The sequence below is a fragment of the Nymphalis io genome, chromosome 9 (genome assembly GCF_905147045.1).
Source record: "Nymphalis io chromosome 9, ilAglIoxx1.1, whole genome shotgun sequence".
Lineage (NCBI taxonomy): Eukaryota > Metazoa > Arthropoda > Insecta > Lepidoptera > Nymphalidae > Nymphalis > Nymphalis io.
Genome location: NC_065896.1, coordinates 6,976,186 through 6,997,570, shown reverse-complemented (window position 1 = coordinate 6,997,570; position 21,385 = coordinate 6,976,186). Strand labels below are relative to the sequence as shown.

The 21,385-nt window shown below is 33.5% G+C and overlaps 1 protein-coding gene across 1 annotated transcript; it reads left to right on the top strand.

Moving 5' to 3' along the window:
• Nucleotides 1-11,235: 11,235 nt before the first annotated feature.
• Nucleotides 11,236-14,997, top strand: LOC126770667 (28 kDa heat- and acid-stable phosphoprotein). Its single transcript, XM_050490176.1, has 6 exons — nucleotides 11,236-11,402; nucleotides 11,511-11,601; nucleotides 11,798-11,897; nucleotides 13,169-13,296; nucleotides 13,990-14,178; nucleotides 14,766-14,997. Exons 1-6 carry the CDS (start codon nucleotides 11,393-11,395, stop codon nucleotides 14,767-14,769), a joined length of 522 nt encoding a protein of 173 aa, XP_050346133.1. The 5' UTR covers nucleotides 11,236-11,392; the 3' UTR covers nucleotides 14,770-14,997.
• The last annotated feature ends 6,388 nt before the right edge of the window (nucleotides 14,998-21,385 follow it).

Genomic DNA, 21,385 nt, shown 5'->3' with positions numbered 1-21,385 from the left:
GAATACATATAACTTGTTATATTCAGTAGAATATACAGCTTAAAAGTGGTACTGTTTTTTGAAAGATTAATTTAAATTCCATATATGTATTCCTGATTAAAACCAAATTATTTAATTAAAATTTCCAAGTTATGATAAGGTCTTACTAAAAAACTTATAAATTTATTTGACAAATAATAACCATCATAAATGTATAATCAAATGTTTCCAATCAGTGGAAATTATATTACCGTTATTTCGTACGGCATACAAAATTATTAAGGTGATTTTCAAATTAACATAATTAAATACATTCTTGCTAAGATATGTCTTATTACTAAATAATTGTGTATAATATTTCAAATCTTATCAAAAACTCACAACGGAAAATTGTCTTATAAAAATAAAATACCTAAGTAATTTTCAAGTTGAAGGTACGATCGTCGTCGGCGTACATATGTACCATATTGTTGTAGTGCTGAATAAAACTTTATTATTCTTAGTTTGTTTAAATTATATGTTTGTTTATATTGTATTATCCAAGCAACGTGTATGTCGCCAATAGAACATTTAAAATCAAAATAACAGTTCATTTATAGCATTACAAACGATTCAATAATTACAGTAAATGCTGACTAAAAATATTATTTAAGTACATTTTAGTAGGTTTCCTCTTAATAATCCTTCAATCCTATTTTTTCATCTCATTGTGCATAAAAATAAAAATCTTGATCTTATTTTTTACAAACACGAACAGAGAACATCCTCAATTCGTAAAAAACAATATAATAATTAGCATAATTGTTTACGTTTCGTTTTCTATATATAACTCACATAATACTAAGGTAAAATAATAGACAAAATCTTTACAATCAATTCTATAAAACAATGAATGAATTGAAGATAAATCCATGTGATAATTTCTTACTATGAAATTGTTATCATACCTCATTATAATTTAATCACAAATGTTGTAATACAAAATGTACTTAGATGATTATTTAAATAAAAAAGTATAAATATATGTTTACGCATGGCCAGTTGTAAATAAAAATAAACAATATTTTTTTATTCAATAAAACATTAAAAAATTGATTATGTAAGAAAAGGGAATCTATTCATATTTTTAAAAAGCAAATGAATGCAGATTTTTTTAATCATATCGCTACACATCATATCAGCAATTCTTATTTATCGTATTTTATATGCTTAAATTACTCGGGTAAATATTTTTAAGACGTATGTAGATACATTTATGTATCTGATAGTTCGAGGCAAGTAGCATTGACAGATTTACTCGTACATTCATAGTTACAGGCAAGGCAATATGGCTATAAATTTAATAATGTCGAATAGAGCTGTCTGCTTAAAAAAAAGTAACTAAATACCATAGTGATATACAATTTAAACAAATAATATTAAAAGTCCTTTTTATCTTATCAAGATCTTTAATAAATGGTGCTGCAAAGCCGGACTTCGAATTAATGAAAATCATTTATTTAACAAATAAAATAACTTGTGGATCAAGTTGAAAACTTTTAAACGGAATTTTAAACATTTTGGTAAGCGTATACCCATACGTGATATTTTTGTAATTGATATTGTCCAAAGCGGTTCGTCTTTTATGTTAGAATGAAATATATCTCGCATTAAAAACAATGTACGTAATTTATTAATATATATATACATATATAATATCTATATCGGGTACAAATATATTGATATTTGTAAGTTTCAGTATATTTTTGTTACGCTCATCTTAACCAATTAATTGATTGCAATTAATTGGTTAAGATGAGCGTAACAAAAATATATGTAACTGAAACTTGTTTTCAGAAACTTTTATATATAAATATATAATAATATATAATATATATAAATATATATATATAATATATATAAATATATATATATATATAATATATATAAATGAAAAAAAACTACCACGAGCGATAACCAAGTCACTGTTAGGTATAAGATTATTTATAATAAAATCTTAACCAATTAATTGATTGATACTTGTACCCAATATAGATCTTTATAAACTATTTTAAATAATATGGCACCGGAAGACGACACGAGGACATAATATAGACTAAATAAAACAAACAAAAACATCTTAAAGATGTGATAACAATATTAAAATATATCATTCAATGGACTTGAATTCAAATTGACTAATCAAATTCTGTGTTGTGTATTCCACCAATCCCTCATTGGAGCAGCGTGGTCGAATAAGCTCCAAAACTCCTCAAAAAGGAAGAGGAGGCCTTTGCCCAGCAGTGGGACATTCACAGTCTGTTACTGAGTTGATTTAATCTATTCTATAGAGAATACCTGCATTAATTATACTTTTAATGCCTGCCTCGTTTGTCTAATAACTAGGCTGGCTATAAGGTCACAGATCCCGAAATCTTGGGTTCAAACCCAGGTCGAGCCTTTATTGGCTCTCGGGTTTGATTGAGTTTTATCTGTCGATGACCCTCAGAGGCAGCCCGGAATCTGGAAATTTGGATGTTTGTATACTTCCGTGTCTCGAAAAGCAAGTAAAGCCGTTGGTCCTGCGCCTGAACCCGGGCGCGTACACTCACACTTGTGCACTATAATATGTCCTGCTCAGTTGAGATTGTAATCTGTAGTCGAAATCGGTCAAGACATCGACTATTTACTGAGTATATAATTAATTTTAATAGTCAAACGTCGATTAAATGAAGCATTTATTCACTGATATAATTCCCGAACGAAAATTACTATGCATTTTGTTTTACTATACTCGACGCAATACGAGAGAGTCGTTTAGAATTTTTGTTATTCACTAGCAAACCGACCACGTGTATTTACTTTCGAATTTAATGACGACGTTTTAAGGCGTTTTTATTGTTTGCAAAATCTATGTTAGTAGAATCGTACGGATTAACATTAAGTGAGTATTTTTTTCGTGACGAATATAAGGAACGATCCGTCAAGCCATTAGGTTTTCGGGTCACGAATGTGCTATACATAGTAATTCAAAAAGCAACCTTGACTCGACAATAACACCGACATTATCGACAACGAGGTGACCGATTGATTTCTGTAACAGGATAATCCTATAAATAGTACAATATAAAAAAATCAAATTTCAACTAATATATGTTTCATTAAGGAATACATACATACATACCTACGTACAATACAAAAAACAAACATTTACTTATTTCACCTGTTAGTCGAGTGCAGTAACTCTTTTCTAGATCAATGTATAATATAACTTACGGTTTTACAACTGGATCCTAGAAAACATGCATTCTGACCCTGTTGCTTAAAAAAAGAAAGGGTTGTTTATGAGCAATATAAATCAGAAAAAGATTAATATTAGAGGATGTTTCGTTTTCTTTTTTCTATCGAGAACATTTTTAGCTTTTATGTTTTTGATGAAACACAAACCTTAAAAATAATATGTAGTTTACATGCTTTAAGTTATTTTAACTTTGAACTGAATTTACGGTATTGTAAATTCAGTTATTATATATATACGAAATAAAATAGAATATAAGCATAAACCATAGGATAGACATAAACATGGAGAGCAGTGGGTGAAGTTAGGCTGCGATTGATGATTATTCAAAAGTTAATTCGTATTCGTCGTTTTATAACAATTTTTATAAGAGCAAGTATTAAAATCTGTGTAATTAGATTTCCGATTAATCATATAAGCATGGTAATCGCGGATTGATAATTAAAACAATGTATGAAATGATTTTATCTTTTTACATTACTAATGTAAAAAAGCCTACTACAGACCAAAACTGTAGGAGCGAAAAGGGAAACTATGACAAGTTGACTTGTGTCTTGACAACAAATGAGGTGATAGAGAGGACCCAACTAAGAAAATTTGGAAATTATGTTTGTTAATTGAAATTATGTTAGCCTTAAAATTATAAACCATATTATTAGTACTCAGCATATCTACAAGTAGTTAGACGTAGTCCCTATTTTACATAAAAATTAATAGGATTATAATATGTAAGCAGAAAACAGACTTATGCTAAATGCAATACTTCATATAAAAAATAATAGAATATAATAATAATCTGTTTTGACAAAATAAATTCCACGTCAGTAAATCTGAATATAAATTATTGCAAAAAAAAAAACAATTATAGTAAAGCTACTATAATTGTTTTTTTTTTATTATTATATATATTAAGATATACTTTCGTAATTAAAAAGTTACAATCAGAAAATAGTTTTAAAACAAGAAAATTATAAGTTTAGTAACAAGTCTTAAGCAATGATGTGGTATGACTGGTTAATCTAGTCCTTTAAGTTTCATCACCTTACGTCGACCATTGTGTGTATTTTAATAAACGGATTCAGTTACTTGATTAAACGTTATTGACGCAGACTTCATCTTTTAAAAGTTTGCGCATCGTTTATGGTTAGTATAATTTTACACCACAGATGATGATCATATAATTTGCAGGGATGTCCCTTTTATAATAATGTTTGCGAACAATGATGGCAGATTGTGAATTAGTTATTTTATTAATATTTGTTTACTGACATATCATGTTACCTAGTCAGTCAAGATCCACCTTACATTTGAAAACAATAGAAATACATAATTTAAGGTAAAATAAGGATTTTATCCCGAGATACTTCTTAAACAATGGATAAACATAACATATACCGATCTATTCGCCCATAACGTGATAATACGTCGTATAAATCCTCCGTATTTTGATAAGTTGATCTCTCATATTATTTAATTGTTCCTGTTACAGTTTTAGGCTTTAGCAACGTTCGCTACAAAAGTGTGTTGACTGCCAATTATCTATTAAGACATGAAAATATATCATGATCTTTATAGTATATACAAAATTACTCGGAAATCTCATGATCTCGAAATCTGTAACTTATTACTAGTCCATCGAGCAAGTTAATATGCTAACCCATAAATGGCATGTCTCCTTACTATTTAACTTCTTTCTTCAACTATTTCTTATTATCCTCTTTTTTAATCAACAGGAAGCATCTTTCTTATTAATTGGTAGTCGAAATAAAATTAATACAACTGGATCGGAAAAGAAAAGACTTAAGAAATCTAGCGATAGAAACTCGTTATTTTTTAATACAAGAAACAGCGTAGAGGGAATTGCTTATTTCTTAGTTAAATCGGAAAATAAGCCGTTACCTAACAGTGGCACAATTACGAGCTGCTATTTCGTTTTTGAATTAACTTCTAGTACATTAACAACATTTGCTATGATTACTTATGAGTTTTAACTGAAATTTAAAAATGTATTTATGTATACAGGATATAGATAATGATATTTGAAGAAACATATACACATACATAACCCAAGTATTTAAATTGTTAAAAAGAGTTTCAGTTAAAATGTACATTTCAAGCCGGTGGTAGCTTTATATTGAAAATTAAATTTGTAAAATGACATAAATGATTTATAAGTAAGTAGTTAGTTGTGAATGCCTACGTGAATAAAGTATACTTTGACTTTGATTTAGTATCTAAAAATTTATATGGTCTATTTATTAATATCGAATGATTGATTATGGAATTCAAATCAAAAACAGCTAAGTCTTATTGATATATACTACTTCTTACGAATACTAAGTAGGTAAAAAAATTATTTTACATATCTGATAAGGCTTTGTCGTGAGTTACCATACTGCATAAAAACAATGTCATTAACCCCTTGGAATATCAGCAGCTGGTGTATTTTTTCACGATCTGTATCAATCACCGATGGTCAATTAGACTTAAAACGTTAAACGATATAAAACTAAAGGTCAATCGTGGACTATAAATGAACAAAGGGAAAATTTTAATAACTTTAAAAGGCTTTTGGTTGTTATTCAAAATTTTAATATCATATGTACCTATTAACATAATTCTCGTCATGGTTTTATATTCGTACCTAAATATAATTTTAGTTAATAAAACCTTTGTTTATAATTGCTTTAATTGTATAATATAAAAAAAATATATTTTTATTTATCTCATTTTCGTTTAAAACTAATCGCAAGAAAAGATAATTTAAAAGCGAGGATACATTTTGTAGTAACAAAACAGCGTGTTAGATGGGCATAATAATTCTTATAATGCGATTACCATATTTCCTTCTTTTAATCATTAAGCATAAAGTTTTCAATATCAACGCATTAACTTCCTTTCCGGCATGATAATGTCTGAAAAAAACGACCCTACTTCATGTTCAACGGAGTACTGTTTATGACCTTTGAAAAATTTAAATCACAAAATACAGCTGTAAATTACATGTTACTGTTATTTAAATTTAGGTTATTTTGTGATCGTGATTAATAAATAAATAAATGATAAGCGAGAGTTTATGCTTTTCGTGTAATCAAAACGTAAATGAGTATAAGAAATTTGAAGTATAAAATAAATAAGTCTGCACCAATACCTACATACGTAATTCAAAATTAGGTATGACATTAAAATAATAATCAACTATATAAAGCTGGAAAAGCTATTAAAGTGTAATAAACATAAAATGAATTTTCTGTACCTTATTTTTTTTCTATGTTTGTTTCAATTAATTGCATCATATTACTATTGAAATTGTAAATATTAAATTGTATAATATTACTATTTGAGAACAGAGACAATCCATATTTATTTTAGATTTTATTTATTACGCAGTTACATAAATATTACCTACTAGTTTACGCGCGCTGCTTCGCCCGAGTGTGAGTGAGGGCGATGTTAGGTATCTTATGTCCTTTTATGTAATCCTGGCCACGTGTATGTGTAATTGCACGATGTTCGATTGAGTAATTAAGACGTGAAAGCGCAAACTAACAAACTTTCGCCTTTATAATATTAGTAAGGATATATAGTCATTAGGTTAATGAAAAGATAGAGTACCTTTTAGCCTCACACAATAATTTAACCGGAGAAGTTGATTTAGTATTACCATACCTAGTTATTTATAACGGAGACCAAAAGTCAACACTCAAAATTCGTTACCTACATAAGTATTGTGTGTACTGCCGAACACCGAAAAATTACTCGAATTGCTTGTATGATAAAATCTACGTCGTATTTTATCTTAAAGCAGAACTTCATTAAGTATCCAGTGCGTACGTTTCAAAAAGAAATAACTCGTCAATGAAGATAGCAGACTGTTTTTTTGTATAATTAATATCTTAAGATATTCAATTTGCTATCCTAAAGAACACAGTGCAACTGTAAAATATTCTCCCTTTAGTTTTTTCGTGATATTTTTTTACTGGTAAAGGTATTTAGCACGGGAACAATGTAATTAATTAATGAAGAAAATAATAGGTAGGTTATACTATCAAAATACTAATGTTAAGGCTATTATTAAGGTAGAGCGAGATTGATTTGGAAAAATGTTTTTTGCGGTCAATAGCCCATTTATTGAGGTTCGTTATCGTCGTTCATCGCGCTACGACCCACGGAAGCAGAACAGTAACTACTGGCTTCTATGCCAGTAAAAACAAAATGATGCCATTACGGGACAACGGTAAGAACGCCTGAATCTTAGTGAAAGAATCTTAAATGATGATCGTGGGTTCAAACCCGGGCAAGCACTACTGAATTTTCATGTGCTTAATTTGTTATTATTATAACTCATCTCGTGCTTAACGGTGAAGGAAAAACATCGTTAGGATATGTTCTAACGATGTTGTAACCTGCATATATGCATGCAGGTTCATGTGTCGAATTTCACTGAAATTCTGCCACATGTGTATTCCACCGACCCGCATCGGAGCAGCGTGGTGGAATAAGCTCCAAACCTTCTTCTCAAAAAAGGCCCTTAGCCCTGCATTGGAACATTCACAGGCTGCTACTGTACTGATAGGTACACGTAACACATTGATTTTTTTTGATGCCATTTACAATCACGGCCTACGAACACGACATAATATTATAGTGCACAAGTGTGAGCGCAAACACAGGTGCAATCTCTATTCCCTAACTCTCATAATTCGATGGGATGGCAATCCGACACGACCGGAAAGAGTTCAGGCACAGTCCAACGGCTTTATGTGCTTTCCGAGGCACGGGGATGTACACATTTCCAAATTGCAGACTCCGGGCTGCTACTGAGTATTTTCGACGACAAAATTCAACAACTTTTTATTGAACCCAGGACCTTCGGATCTGCGACCTTACAAGTAGCCCCTAGACCAACGAGGCAGTTAAATATATAGGCAATGTATTTGTATTGAATAAAATAATCTTAATCAAGAACTGCTTGTAGTGCATATTGCAGAGCTATTAATTATGTCAATAAAGATTTAGGCTCGATAACCTTTTATTAAATAATAAGCACTGTACAGCTAATAAAAATGAAACAAACTGAATACAAGTTTTTATCTTCCTATAATAATACACTCGGTAAATATTTTCTTTTAAAATGATTATTATAGTCTATTCAATCAGTCTTCTACTTTATAAGTGTTCAAACACATCAATCTTCATATTCATCAACTTTTTATAATTTCATATTCCGTATACGGTACTTATTAATACTAGTAAAGAATAATTTATTAAAACGAGAATGTATTTTTTCCATCCCTTTGCAATAATTTATACACTGACTATTAATAATACTGTCCTCCGGACCGATTTCAGCCATGGCAGCCAATCTCAAGAGAGATTAGCCAACTGCTCCGGACATATTATAGAGCACAAGTGTATGCACAAACACAGGTGCACTCTCTATTCCCTAACTCTCATAGCCCGATGGGACGGCAATCCGACACGACCGGAAAGATTTCAGGCGCTTTACGTAAAACGGCTTTATGTACTTTCCGAGGCACAGTAGTGTACACACTTTCGACTTCCAGGCTCCTGGCTGCTACTGAGTATTTTTGACAGAAAAACTCAATAACTTTTAACTGGCCCGACCTTGAAACCAGAACCATCGTGACTGCGGCCTTACATATAGCCACTAGACCAACGAGGTAGTCACACATACATTGACTATATTGCTCAGGTAAATAAATAAATTTGTTTTTCTTGTGCTGCTTTTGTCTTCCTTCGTATTAATTTATTCACTTTCTAATATTTTCCTCCCTTTTGTTCAGTTTTATTTGTTTTATATGGAATGTATGACGTAAAGTTTGTTAATAAAAGGAGTGAGTTAAAAGTGTTCTGCTGATTGGATTTCTATATCAATTGAGCATGTCCGCATCCTGGATTGATGTTCAGATATCATATTCTCAATATAAGTTACATTATAAACAAATAGGTATATCTATCATTCAATAATAGCAATTGATCACTTAAACTTAATATTTTTTAAATCTTGTTTTACGCTTAGATACCTAAACAAAGATTAAAAAAAATAGTAAAGTTCAAGTTCTATTCCCCGTAAGTAATACTTTGCTAATTTTTCAATAGCCAAGTGTCAGTTATTGTGCATACACACGATTCGGTTGACCCAACAAAGATTTAAGATACTACTTCTACTTGAAAAAATATCAGTACAGCCTACCTATCAGTTTTTATTATTTTTGCGTCTCGGAGCTTCGAGCATATTACGCATTTTCTTCAAAACCACAGATAACAATGTTTTTCATATTCGATATCTATATAAGACGCGTAGACATAGAAACTAATAGACGCAATGACGATTTCCTTCTCACTTACACAAGAAAGAGAACAAAAATTACATTACAAATGGTTTAGACCGAGATAGAATTATCAAATTTTTTGTCCCTTATCACGAAACCAGTTTTGGTGTTTGTTTCGCTACTCAAGTAGCGAAACAAACTTGACAGTTAGTGCGTTAATTGTGTTTTTTGTTTAATTTTCTGTTATTTTTATGTTAGAAAAAGATTCTAATCCAGTGAAAAGGCCGAGAAACAATCCTTATATCATATTGAAGGTTATACAACAGTGCATTGTCGTATTATTTCATGTTAAAGCGATAGCAAAAAGAAAATTGCCGGCGTATGTTTTTACGCGTAAGTACGATTATTTTGTCCCTAAATATAGTTTCTCAGAGATGTTTATTTACGCCATAGTATGACGAAACCTTATATTGCATTAAAATCCTAAAGATAATAGGATTTTCCAGTTTTTATCATTCATAACCTATAGTTTATCATGTAAGTGCTGCCAGCGTCAGCTAAAAAAATATCCCGATTTTTGATAAAAACTATCGAGTCAACGTCAACAATGTAAACAAATAAATACGGAGTCCAATAATAACGTAAAGTGCCTCGTTATATGTAAATATGTTATTTTAATTTATTCGTTCTCCTATTTATAATTTCGTAACGACAATATAATTTTACACTCTTCACAAATTTATAATATTATTAGATTCCGAGTCAAGAGGTTAACATAGAAATAAATGTGGCCACCATTCTTTATTATTACAAAACAAACAGGTGACGGCTAGTACAGAACATTCTTTCCGACTGTACTGGCCGTCGTCGCGTTTGGACTCTACTACCACTTACCATCTGGTGGAGTAGAGTCATTTGCCATCCCGGACATATAAAAAAATAATAATAATTTAATTGAGTGTTTTAGATTTCAACATCTGAGGAGAATGCTAATCCAGTACTATTTAAAGATGCTTAAGTGCTATTGATAATGCAAACAAAAACAAACAATGCAACGGTTTTTGGGTGTAGTTGGAAAACAAAAAAAAATTAAAAAATGTGTAATTACTATTAAAAAGTAAAACTTAACAACCTTATTTAGTTTAAAATTATTCTGAGAATTATTTATCTCCCAAAACAGGGAATACAGTTACTATGGCAACATTATACGCACACATTGACAAACGATCTTTGTCTAAATCGCGGTTTCACGGCCCCTTGGTCTATTTGTTTCTCTGTCTACGATAAGACGTATTCATTGTATATTGTGTATATCGTCTTTTTTATCCATTTTATATATTTTAATATTAGATCTTTAAATGTTTACAATAATTATTTTCATATTTAATATTAAAACAAAATGAAAATAAATGTAATAATTTATTTTTCTTATACATATTTTCTAAAAAAACATATTTCTCATACATGTTCTCAAACATATTCTTAAATATAATAAAATATCTGAAAAAATTATACAAAATTTCTTTTTAAGACGAAATAAAAAAAAATTGCAAATTCGATATGTAGGTATCTATCACATTTAAATTATTGTTATAGTTAAATCCGTAGACAGAGATTAGTTTCTCTGTTTACGGTTAAATCCAATACCGTAAGTGATTATCTTCTCTGTGCAGTATCTTACAACTTTACGTTAATCTGTGACCACAAATATCGTTTCGTTACTTCAAGACGTCAAAGCTAAATTTGTCGATTCTTATTTATTGGATATAACTCAATAACCTATCTACTATTTAATATTATAAGTAACAACAGTTCGATAACCGTCCTTATATATTTAATCATGCCACGTGGTGAGTTTGTAAAGCTTGACCTTATAATTTAATTTCAATGTCGATCAAATGTTATTTAGAATGTGCTTTTTTTAACCCCATTATTTATAATATTTATTAATATTTCAGGAAAATATACCAATCACAAGGGGCGCAATCGTAAGTTTACCAGCCCTGAGGAGTTAGAAGAGCAAAGAAAGCAGGAAGAACTGAAACAAAAGCAAGTATATTTCAACTAATAATGACTATTCGCTTCTGATACCGTCATTCATACTAACAATGACAATTACAAGAAAAGAGCGGAAGTAGCTTCTAAACAAACGTTTGGAAATGTTTAGTAATAGAGCCATTACAGTTTTTTTCCTATCATAAAAAATCATCTCCAGTTTTGTAATAAAATAGCATTTATGTTTCAGGTGGAGAAAGGAACATGGGGATGAAAGCTCTAGTGAAGAAGAGTCAGAAGGGAACAAATCTGGATCTGATGACAGTGATGACAGTGATTCAGATGAAGATGTAATGCATCACACATTCAATATATCTATTAGAATTTATTATATATAATTAATTTCATTGCCTGAAGGAAATTGATCGTTTTTGGAATTTACATTGCACAACTGAAATGTTTTAGTTATTAAGTTTTACATAATAACTAGAGGTGATAGTGTTTTAGAAATATTTATCTGTAATATTTTGCCGTGGAGTACCGGCTTAGAATAGTACTCCCCCAATCTCATCCCGTAGGTGTCGTAAGAGGCGACTGAGAGACGGGGAAAAGGGGGGATGGGCAGCAGCGTCCCCCCTCCCATAAACATCTTACCCCCTACTGCGCTCGCCAACACGCCTGCCCAGCGCGGCGAGTATGGGCAAACCCCTCCCTTAATGGCAGATGCGCCCAAAAAAAGGCCCCCAGTTACCGGCAAGCCCGCTAGGCCCGACCAAGGTAGCGGTCGCGGTATCGGCAGGGCAGGGGGTGCTAAGAATCACCGGTTTGGCGCACCTTGGGAGAGGCCTATGTTCAGCAGTGGACAACGATTGGCTGTTAATTGATTGATATTTTGCCTCTCTTAAATGAAATTAACTAGAATCAAAACCAAATAACATTTAATATGTCATAGGTACATTTTGGAAACTAATTTTTTTATATACGTGATCAACATAACTGATTTCTTAATAAAAAATATTAATGACACTGAAACTGTTGATATTCAATTTAATTTAAATAATCAAATAATATTTAAAAGTGCTTGTAAGAGTCTAGTATAAGACATTTACATATTTATTTTATTACCTTTTTGATTAAAAATCTAACACTTAATTAAAAAAAAAAAAAAAAACAATTATGTTACAAATTAATAGAATATATATTATTTATTAGAAAGGCTCAGTTCACTTTTGTTGTTAACATTTGTAACAATATGAAATGGTCTCCATTCTCATACAATTGATGAAAAACAGAATTGGTAGACGTTAGATATCTAATGTTTTAATGATTTAAGAAATCTATTACTGTTTGCATTGTTCTATTACATATGAAAATTGAAAAATTGTTTATAGTATTCATTGTTATCGTTGTAAATATATTATCTATACATATACATAGTTATACATATTTAATTAAATACCATTTAAAAATATATTTCATTATGCAATATCCCATCTTTGTTGTTTATATAAAATATATGCAGGAGGTTTAAGTTGGGTTAAAGTATTAAATGTGTGTAAAGTCATTGTGTCATTTGTCAGTACCGTTTTTGTTGTAATTAACATGTTTTTTCAATTTACAGCACCCCACCAAAGCAAAAGGAGTTTCAGGCCTCATTGAAGTAGAAAATCCTAATCGAGTAGTAAAGAAAAACAAAAAGCTATCTAATTTAAATAGTCTTCCTGAGGGCGAGAAGCCTCAACTGTCAAGGTATAACTAAATATATTTAAACATGATTTGTTTTACATTTTGGAGAATTGAGAAGTGCTTAGAAGTGTACAAAAATTTATAATTTTTCATATTAGTAATTAACCTGCTAATTTGCTGCTGCCTTGCTAAACCTGCTGATCGGGCTCTTAATGATTATTTTATTATATTTCTTATTAATTAATTTATAAGGTCGGATTAGTTTATATGCCTTTAATTTATTGACACAATAGATGATCAATGATCATTTATTAACTGTCAGTTATTTAAATCTCATACTCTCGGAATGTTCAGAATGTAGATTCTACTGAAAAGATGTGAAACTCTATATTTGACATTTTTCACATAGGCTTTGTGAATGATGATGAAACAAGTAATATTCATATATAATTAAATTTATGTATTCTGTATACATAATCAAAGAAGTCCTAAATATGGCTGATTTATTATAATTTTTTGACACTGCCCACAAATTTAATTATTAGTATATATAATTTATATAATGGCTACTGCTCCACTTCTGAGGGTCGTAGTGTAAGGCTTTATAACCTGCCCCAAAAAACAATATATTTCATACAAAAATTGTGATTGATATCAAAGTGGTAGAACCTGAGACACACATTTAAGTACAGCTTTAGTATTTTGCTAAGTATTTGACTATTAATTCAGTAATGGCAATTGCTATAAATACTACAGGCGTGAACGAGAAGAAATAGAGCGTCAACGAGCAGCGGCCGCTTACCAGAAGGCGCACGCTGAGGGAAAGACTGACCAGGCCCGAGCAGATCTCGCTAGGCTTGCAATTATTCGACAGCAGCGAGAAGAGGCGGCCAAGAGACGCGAAGCTGAAAAGAAAGCTAAAGAAGAGACGACGACTAAGAAAAAGTTATTATACAGTTTATTTATTAGTTTTTCTCTTCATCTTTTTTGTTTGACATGATTTTCGGTAAGGTCAAGGACGGAATTAAAAAAAATGGTTCATTTTGGACAAAGATGCCTTGTTGTTTCGTCCTTTCTTTCTTGCATATATGGCTGTATTTGCATGCAAATATGGGATATACTTGGATTATTTAAATGTTAGATATAAGTTTTGCTCGATTTTCGTTATTTCGTAGCTTTGAATTACAAGTATAGCCTATTCCAACAATATGAGGAGTAAAGACAAATAAACAACCTTCATATTGAACTGACGATATCATGACAATATCATGAGTCGACAGATCTTGAAAGATTATTAGATAATAATCTATGGTATTCATTATGGCTTCGCGAAGAAATGGCGGAAATTATGTAAGTAGTCAAGTGAAATAGTGTTGTGTTATATATAGCAGAGCTTTAGCAAAGCATATGAAATATGTAATCTAAGGATTGTTTGTCTTTACACCTTTATCGCATGAATACAAAAATTTCCAAAAAGTATATTAATTTTCTATTGCACATAACATTTGTTAATATAACCCTTTTTGTTACAGGTAGATAAATACTCAACATTAGTCTATAACAGGAATGCCATTTACGTTATATTTGGCGACTTTCAAATTCATTATAATCGTCTCGGATCCATTATCTATGTGATATTTGTTTCAAATGATAAAATTGATTAAAGCAATAATTTAGACGAAATAAATTAAAGCTTCAATTATTTGAAAAAAAAAAATCCTCGTCCATATAAATTACTGCCGTTTTCTGTCGACATAACAAATATCACAAGATTCGTCTACTACTATACTATAAATATAAAGACTTACACGAGAAGCCGACGTCTTACAATTTGGTAGATTTTCTACTGCACAATTTGTAAATTGTTAATTGTGAATATATATTCCACAATTATGCATAAAAATAACATTTTTAAGTGAGATGCGTTAATTATTTTGTGTTATTTTTAAGACTATATTGAGTTTAAAATGTGCAATTTTTAGTGCATATATTGTTTTAATTATAATAGCTAATTTACAATGTTATATAAATGCCAATAAAATAAATTTTCTCAATAATATTTACATAATGTTTTACCTAACAAAAGCAAATTAATTTTAGTCTGGTTATTAAAAAAACTGCTTTGTTTTGTTAAACATATTGAGAATTTGGGATAAGTTATATCGATTTTGCTGTCTAACTTTTAATGTCACATAATTTTGGTCAAATTTATGTGGAATCTTTACGAATGTTCTAAAAAATGACACATTTTTACCTTAATTGCTGTCTTTTTGTTAATTAATATGAAATTATTTTAACGTAATCGTAACATTTATGAAAAGAATAATAAAATAATATGAAACGAATGTCTTTAATATACTGTTGTGGTAAATAATTATTTTTATTAAAATGAACGCATTGAAAATAATAATATAGTTTATTATTGTATTTTAATTTCAATCTGAATTCTGTGTGAATTTGCTAAGATCTAATTAATTGTTAGATAGTCGCACTAGACAATTTTATATGCGAAAATGTATCTATATAATAAACAATGAAAGCAAATTATCTACATCTTATATTAATCCTATAACACCGTTACAAATACTACTTACATAGGAGCACGGATAATCTACAAATATATACTTGACTTCTTGCTTAATAAATAAAAAACAAAAGTGATTTTGGCTTATACATATTTTAATATAGGTAGTTAAATCGGTTGAATAACAACAATTTTGTTGTAATACTGTTCAACCGATCGCCACGATACAGGTAGGAAAACGTCTGCAGGGGGCTTTTGCTAGAAGAATATATATAGATTTTGTTGAGAAATATAAATATAAAAAATATAAGATAACTACAGGGCCCTGTTAACATAATTATACATAGTAGAATAATCCAGAGAACACACGCAGTATCAAAATCCGTGCACTAGTTAGAGTTAATTCCTTTTTTGTTGTTAGCACTGCTATAGAGTTAATAAGACAAGTGATGTAGGTATCATCGATTTAAACGGATTAGAATTGACTTTAATATATTTTGAGTAAAGATCCTTATTTATGTCAGTCGTGTTTTTTATAATACTGACTTGGCAAATCCTCGCAAAAAATGTTTCTAAATTATTCTTGAGGGCCGAGATGTATTGTCGTTAGTAAGTTCGAATCTGTTTAAAATTCACATCTTAATTCGGCCGTGGCTGTCCCGGATTATTGATAAGGGTCATGTATGCTGTCTATCGATATGCCGCAATGAGTAGATATTGCATCTTAACGGAAAGGCGTGGGTTAAAATCCGAATCCGAAATAATTCATATCGTGCTGTGCGGTGGAGATAAACATTTCGAAAATTCTGCGTACGTGTTGTCAATGTTTTGCCACGTGTGTCTATCAAGTCGCACTGGAGCAGCGCGGTAGGGAAAGTTCCGGTCTTTTTTTTACGTGGAGAGGTTTTTTTTTTTATATGTCCGGGATGGCAAATGACTCTATTCCACCTGATGGTAAGTGGTAGTAGAGTCCAAATGCGACGACGGCCAGTACAGTCGGGAAGAATGTTCTGTACTAGCCGTCACCGCCTTGCCGGCCCGCAAGATGCCTCTTCACGCCTCGTTTGAAGGAACCCGGGTTGTAAGAGGAGGGGAACACGTGAGCTGGTAAGGAATTCCATTTTTTGGAAGTGCGACAAAGAAAGGCGTTGCCAAATTTCTTTGTGCGCGATGGAATTGATGTCACAGTTAGGCGGTGACATCGAGAACCAGCTCGCGTGGACTTAAGAAGGAAGGGGGAAGCAGGAATTAGAGAGAATAATTCCTCAGAGCACTCGCCGTGATACAGTCGATAGAAAGCGCTCAGTGCTGCTATCTCGCGACGCAATTGTAAAGGTTCAAGGGTGTTTGTGACCTTTACGTCGCCAATAATGCGTACTGCACGTCGCTGCAACCGGTCCAAGGCCTCCAGTAGGTACTTAGCGGAGCCATCCCAAAGGTGCGAGCAATATTCAACGCAAGACCGTACCTGTGTTTTGTATAACAGGCACAGTTGTTGTGGCGTGAAAAAACGCCGCACCTTATTCAGAACTCCGAGTTTCCGTGAAGCTGTTTTTATAATAGCCTCGATGTAATCCCTTGGACTAAGGTCGCAGCGAACGTCCATCCCCAGCATGGTGATTTTGCTTTGTATCATCAGTGGTATGCCACAGAGGGAGGGATGAGGGTAAAATGGTGACTTTCGCTGTGAGAGCGCATACCTGTGTTTTCTTGGCATTAAACTCAACAAGATTATCAGAACCCCATTTGGCGATGAGCTCTTACGTCCTATCGAGTTCAATGACAAGATTCTCCCGCCTCTCCACAGTTTCCGCCCGCCCAGCCACTGCGCGTCCGTGGTATCCACCATGCACTGTACTATCATCTGCATAGCAATGTATGTTCCCAAGGGAGAGCATATCATTGATATGCAAAAGAAAGAGTGTGGGAGATAGCACAGATCCCTGGGGGACCCCAGCATTCACTACATAGAATTGTGAAGCGCAACCATCTACTAAAACACGAAGGCTACGCTTGTGTAGGAAGCTGGCAATCCAGGTGCATAGCTGAGCAGGCAGACCATATGCCGGTAGCTTGGAGAGAAGACTTCTGTGCCAGACCCTGTCGAAAGCCTTGGAGATATCGAGGCTGACAGCCAACGATTCTCCATGCTTGTCGATAGCTTCACCCCAGAGGTGTGTTACGTGCGCTAGAAGATCACCTGTGGACCGTTTTTGTCGAAACCCGTACTGACGATCATTAATTAGACAGTGATCTTCTAGGTAATGGATCAGTTGGTTGTTTAGAATCAGTTCCATCACCTTACAAAGTACTGAGGTGATAGCTATTGGTCTATAATTTGCCGGGTCAGACCGATCCCCTTTTTTGGGAACCGCTTGCACATTAGCTCTTCTCCAAGCCTCCGGCACACATCCCGAAGAGAGAGAAAGTTGGAACAGGCGCGTTAATACAGGAGACAGCTCCGCCGCGCACTTCTTAAGCACAGTACAGTACAGTACAGTAACAGCCTGTTAATGTCCCACTGCTGGGCTAAGGCCTCCTCTCCCTTTTGAGGAGAAGGTTTGGAGCTTATTCCACCACGCTGCTCCAGTGCGGGTTGGTGGAATACACATGTGGCAGAATTTCGATGAAATTAGACACATGCAGGTTTCCTCACGATGTTTTCCTTCACCGAAAAGCACGAGATGAATTATAAACAGAAATTAAGCACATGTAAATTCAGAGGTGCTTGCCCGGGTTTGAACCCACGTTCATCGGTTAAGATTCACGCGTTCTTACCACTGGGCCATCTCGACTTCTTAAGCACAATGGCTGGTATTCCATCAGGACCGCTAGCTTTCCGTATATCAAGTGATTGCAGCTCCGCACGCACATCACGTTGCCTGATTTTGATGTCAGGCATCGTGTGGCCACATGAAGGTATTGTTGGTGGCTGCGCACTACAATCATCGATCACAGAGTTGTCGGCAAAGAGTTTAGCCAGGAGGTCGGTTTTCTCATGCGGACTGTGAGCTAGCTATCCGTCCGGATTTCTGAGCGGTGGCAGCGAAGGTTGGCAGAAATTGTTTTGCACAGACTTGGTCTGACGCCAGAAGCTACAGGAGCTCCTAGGATGCGAAATAAGGTCATGACCAATCTGTACAATGCGCTGTGCATCCGCTCTCGTGTATGCCTTTCTACAGGACTTGGAATTTTTATTGTAGTTTGCTTTCAGTGAGTCAATGTTAGATGCCCCGCTAATGCAGCCGTTGATCCACGCGCGATATGCCGCCTGCTTAGATGATACAGCATCGGCACATTCACGAGTGAACCAACGGTTACGCGTATCTCTATTGATGAGATCTGAGCTAGGAATGTAGTATTCCATTCCTAACATGATCTCATCAGCAACAGCAGCGGCACTAGCTGTCGGGTCATTCCCACTGAAGCAACATTCCTTCCAAGGGACTGACGCATAGTAATCGCGCATACCGTCCCAATCTGCCGACTTATAGTGCCAAACGCGACGTTTGCATACCGCTGATGGCGGCAGCTTGGCCTGTGGCACTTCGGTAGATATAAGGCCGTGATCCGAAGAACCAAGTGGAGCTTGAACCACAACCTGATATTCCACCGGGTGAGAAGTCAGCAGAAGATCCAGTAGAGAAGGCGCTTGCCCATCAATGTCTGGGATCCTGGTGGGCTGATCAACGCATAATCTGAGATTATGCGTGGCCTGGTGGGGCAGCCTCGCGAGCTGGTTAGGCACGCTCGGGCCCCTGTACTATGCCACGGGCGGCCAGCGGAACAGCCGTTTCTTCAGGTCTCCCTGTCCGGCAGGTCAATACAGTTTCCCCCGGCATTGGTTCAACAGCCGTCTCCACTGGACCAACACCCATCGCGGCAATACTCGCTTGGGCACTGGCTGTACGCTGGCTGACCTCGAAACGCGGCTGCAAGCCACTTCACGAGTTTTTCACCATGCGTACGGTGGTAACAAGCCAGGCGGATGTTAACATCCTACCACCAGATGAGCAGATGGTCGCTCAGATATCCCTTAGTCGCCTCTTACGACACCCATGGGAAAGAGAGGGGCAGTGAAATGTATTCTTTCTCCGTCACTGCACGGATGATTGGTGGAGGTGTAGAACATTACAGGCTGCTAGTGTTGTGTGCTTATAATTCATCTCGTACTTGACGGTGAAAGAAAAAATCGCGAGGAAACCTGCATGTGTCTAATTTAATTGAAATTCTGCCACACGTATATTCTACCACCCTGCATTGGAGTAGCGTGGTGGAATAAGCTCCAAACCTTCTCCTCAAAAAAGGGAGAGGAGGCCTTAGCCCAGCAGTGGGACATTAACAGGCTGTTACTGTACTGTCTGTTATTTACTTGTAATCAACAGCGTTACAGAAAAGGTAGTACAGTTATTACTTAGTAGTAAGGCCATAGAATAGAATAATGAAAAGAAAATGAAAAGTAGAAATAAGATAAGTATTAATATGTACAGTAAAATACGTTCTTACGTAATATTAGGTAATACAAGAAAATGTGTTAAAACATAATACGGATGTTTTGTGTGCGTGTGTAGTTGTATGCAAGAATTATTTTTTGATAAATATGAATAATTTCACTTTTCAATTGTGTTTGCGATAAAAAGTCAAGATCAGAATAAAAATTGTTATAAATTCGTGCTAGACGTATTATGATGGAGTTTTGTGCATAGTTAGAGTTTGACTTACGTACATGCAAAATGTTAGGCTTAAGGGATCTAAAAGGAGATGCATTTAACGAGAAGGCTGATAAGCCAGGAATGTAAATTTAAAGCCTGACATTAATTAACTTTAGAACTATTTACTTTGTTAATTTTGTAATCGGACATTATGGTTTCTCTACGAATAAACGTTATGTAATGAAATATTTTAACATTAACAATGATTCTATTCCGAGCATAATAATCTGTCAAGGAATTTAGTCTTCGATGGACTTCGAAGACTAAACTTCGTCTTCTTCGTACTTTTTTTTGTCATCAGCGAACATCAGTTGCGCATGGTAAAGAAAAGTTTCATTCATTTATTATTAAATGGTATAAGTTTTTTATGCTACCTATCTAGATACTGTCTTCAATACTTGAAACTACGTATTCTAATAAAACACGTATATTTTTTTACGTAAAATGAAATGTTTAAGTAGGCTTATTGTGTCTGTAACAGCGAGTTAAAGCTAAAAGACGAGATACGTTGCTTTGCTGAAATTTCGAAAGTTTTCCAATAAATCTTCAGTTTAGGGACACGCTTACTATCTCGTCGATAAAATAAGTATTTGTCAAGTTCTCATCTACTTTGGAGGCAATTTAAGTGATTTAGAAGTTTTTAAACTCCAATCCGGTGAGGAAGTCCAGCTAAAGTCAGTGCGCTTATGTTTAGCTATTCAATACTAAAATATTAAATGTTTTTTTTTATTATTTAAATTTTAATTTATAAATAAAGGTAAGCAAACAAGATTTCGGAGATTTATTTTATAATTTATTTTTTATTATTTTAATAATGTTAACATTATGCGTGCACAAAGATAGATAAAAAAGGATTATATTATTTAAAAATGCTATTAATATAATACAGTCGATACCTAATGTATCGTCATCTTAA

Excerpts from the sequence above, each read along its gene's own strand:
- LOC126770667 (XM_050490176.1), top strand. Across the intron at positions 11,602-11,797 it reads CAGGAAGAACTGAAACAAAA|GTGGAGAAAGGAACATGGGG; the intron begins GCAAGTATATTT and ends TTTATGTTTCAG. Across the intron at positions 13,297-13,989 it reads GAGAAGCCTCAACTGTCAAG|GCGTGAACGAGAAGAAATAG; the intron begins GTATAACTAAAT and ends TAAATACTACAG.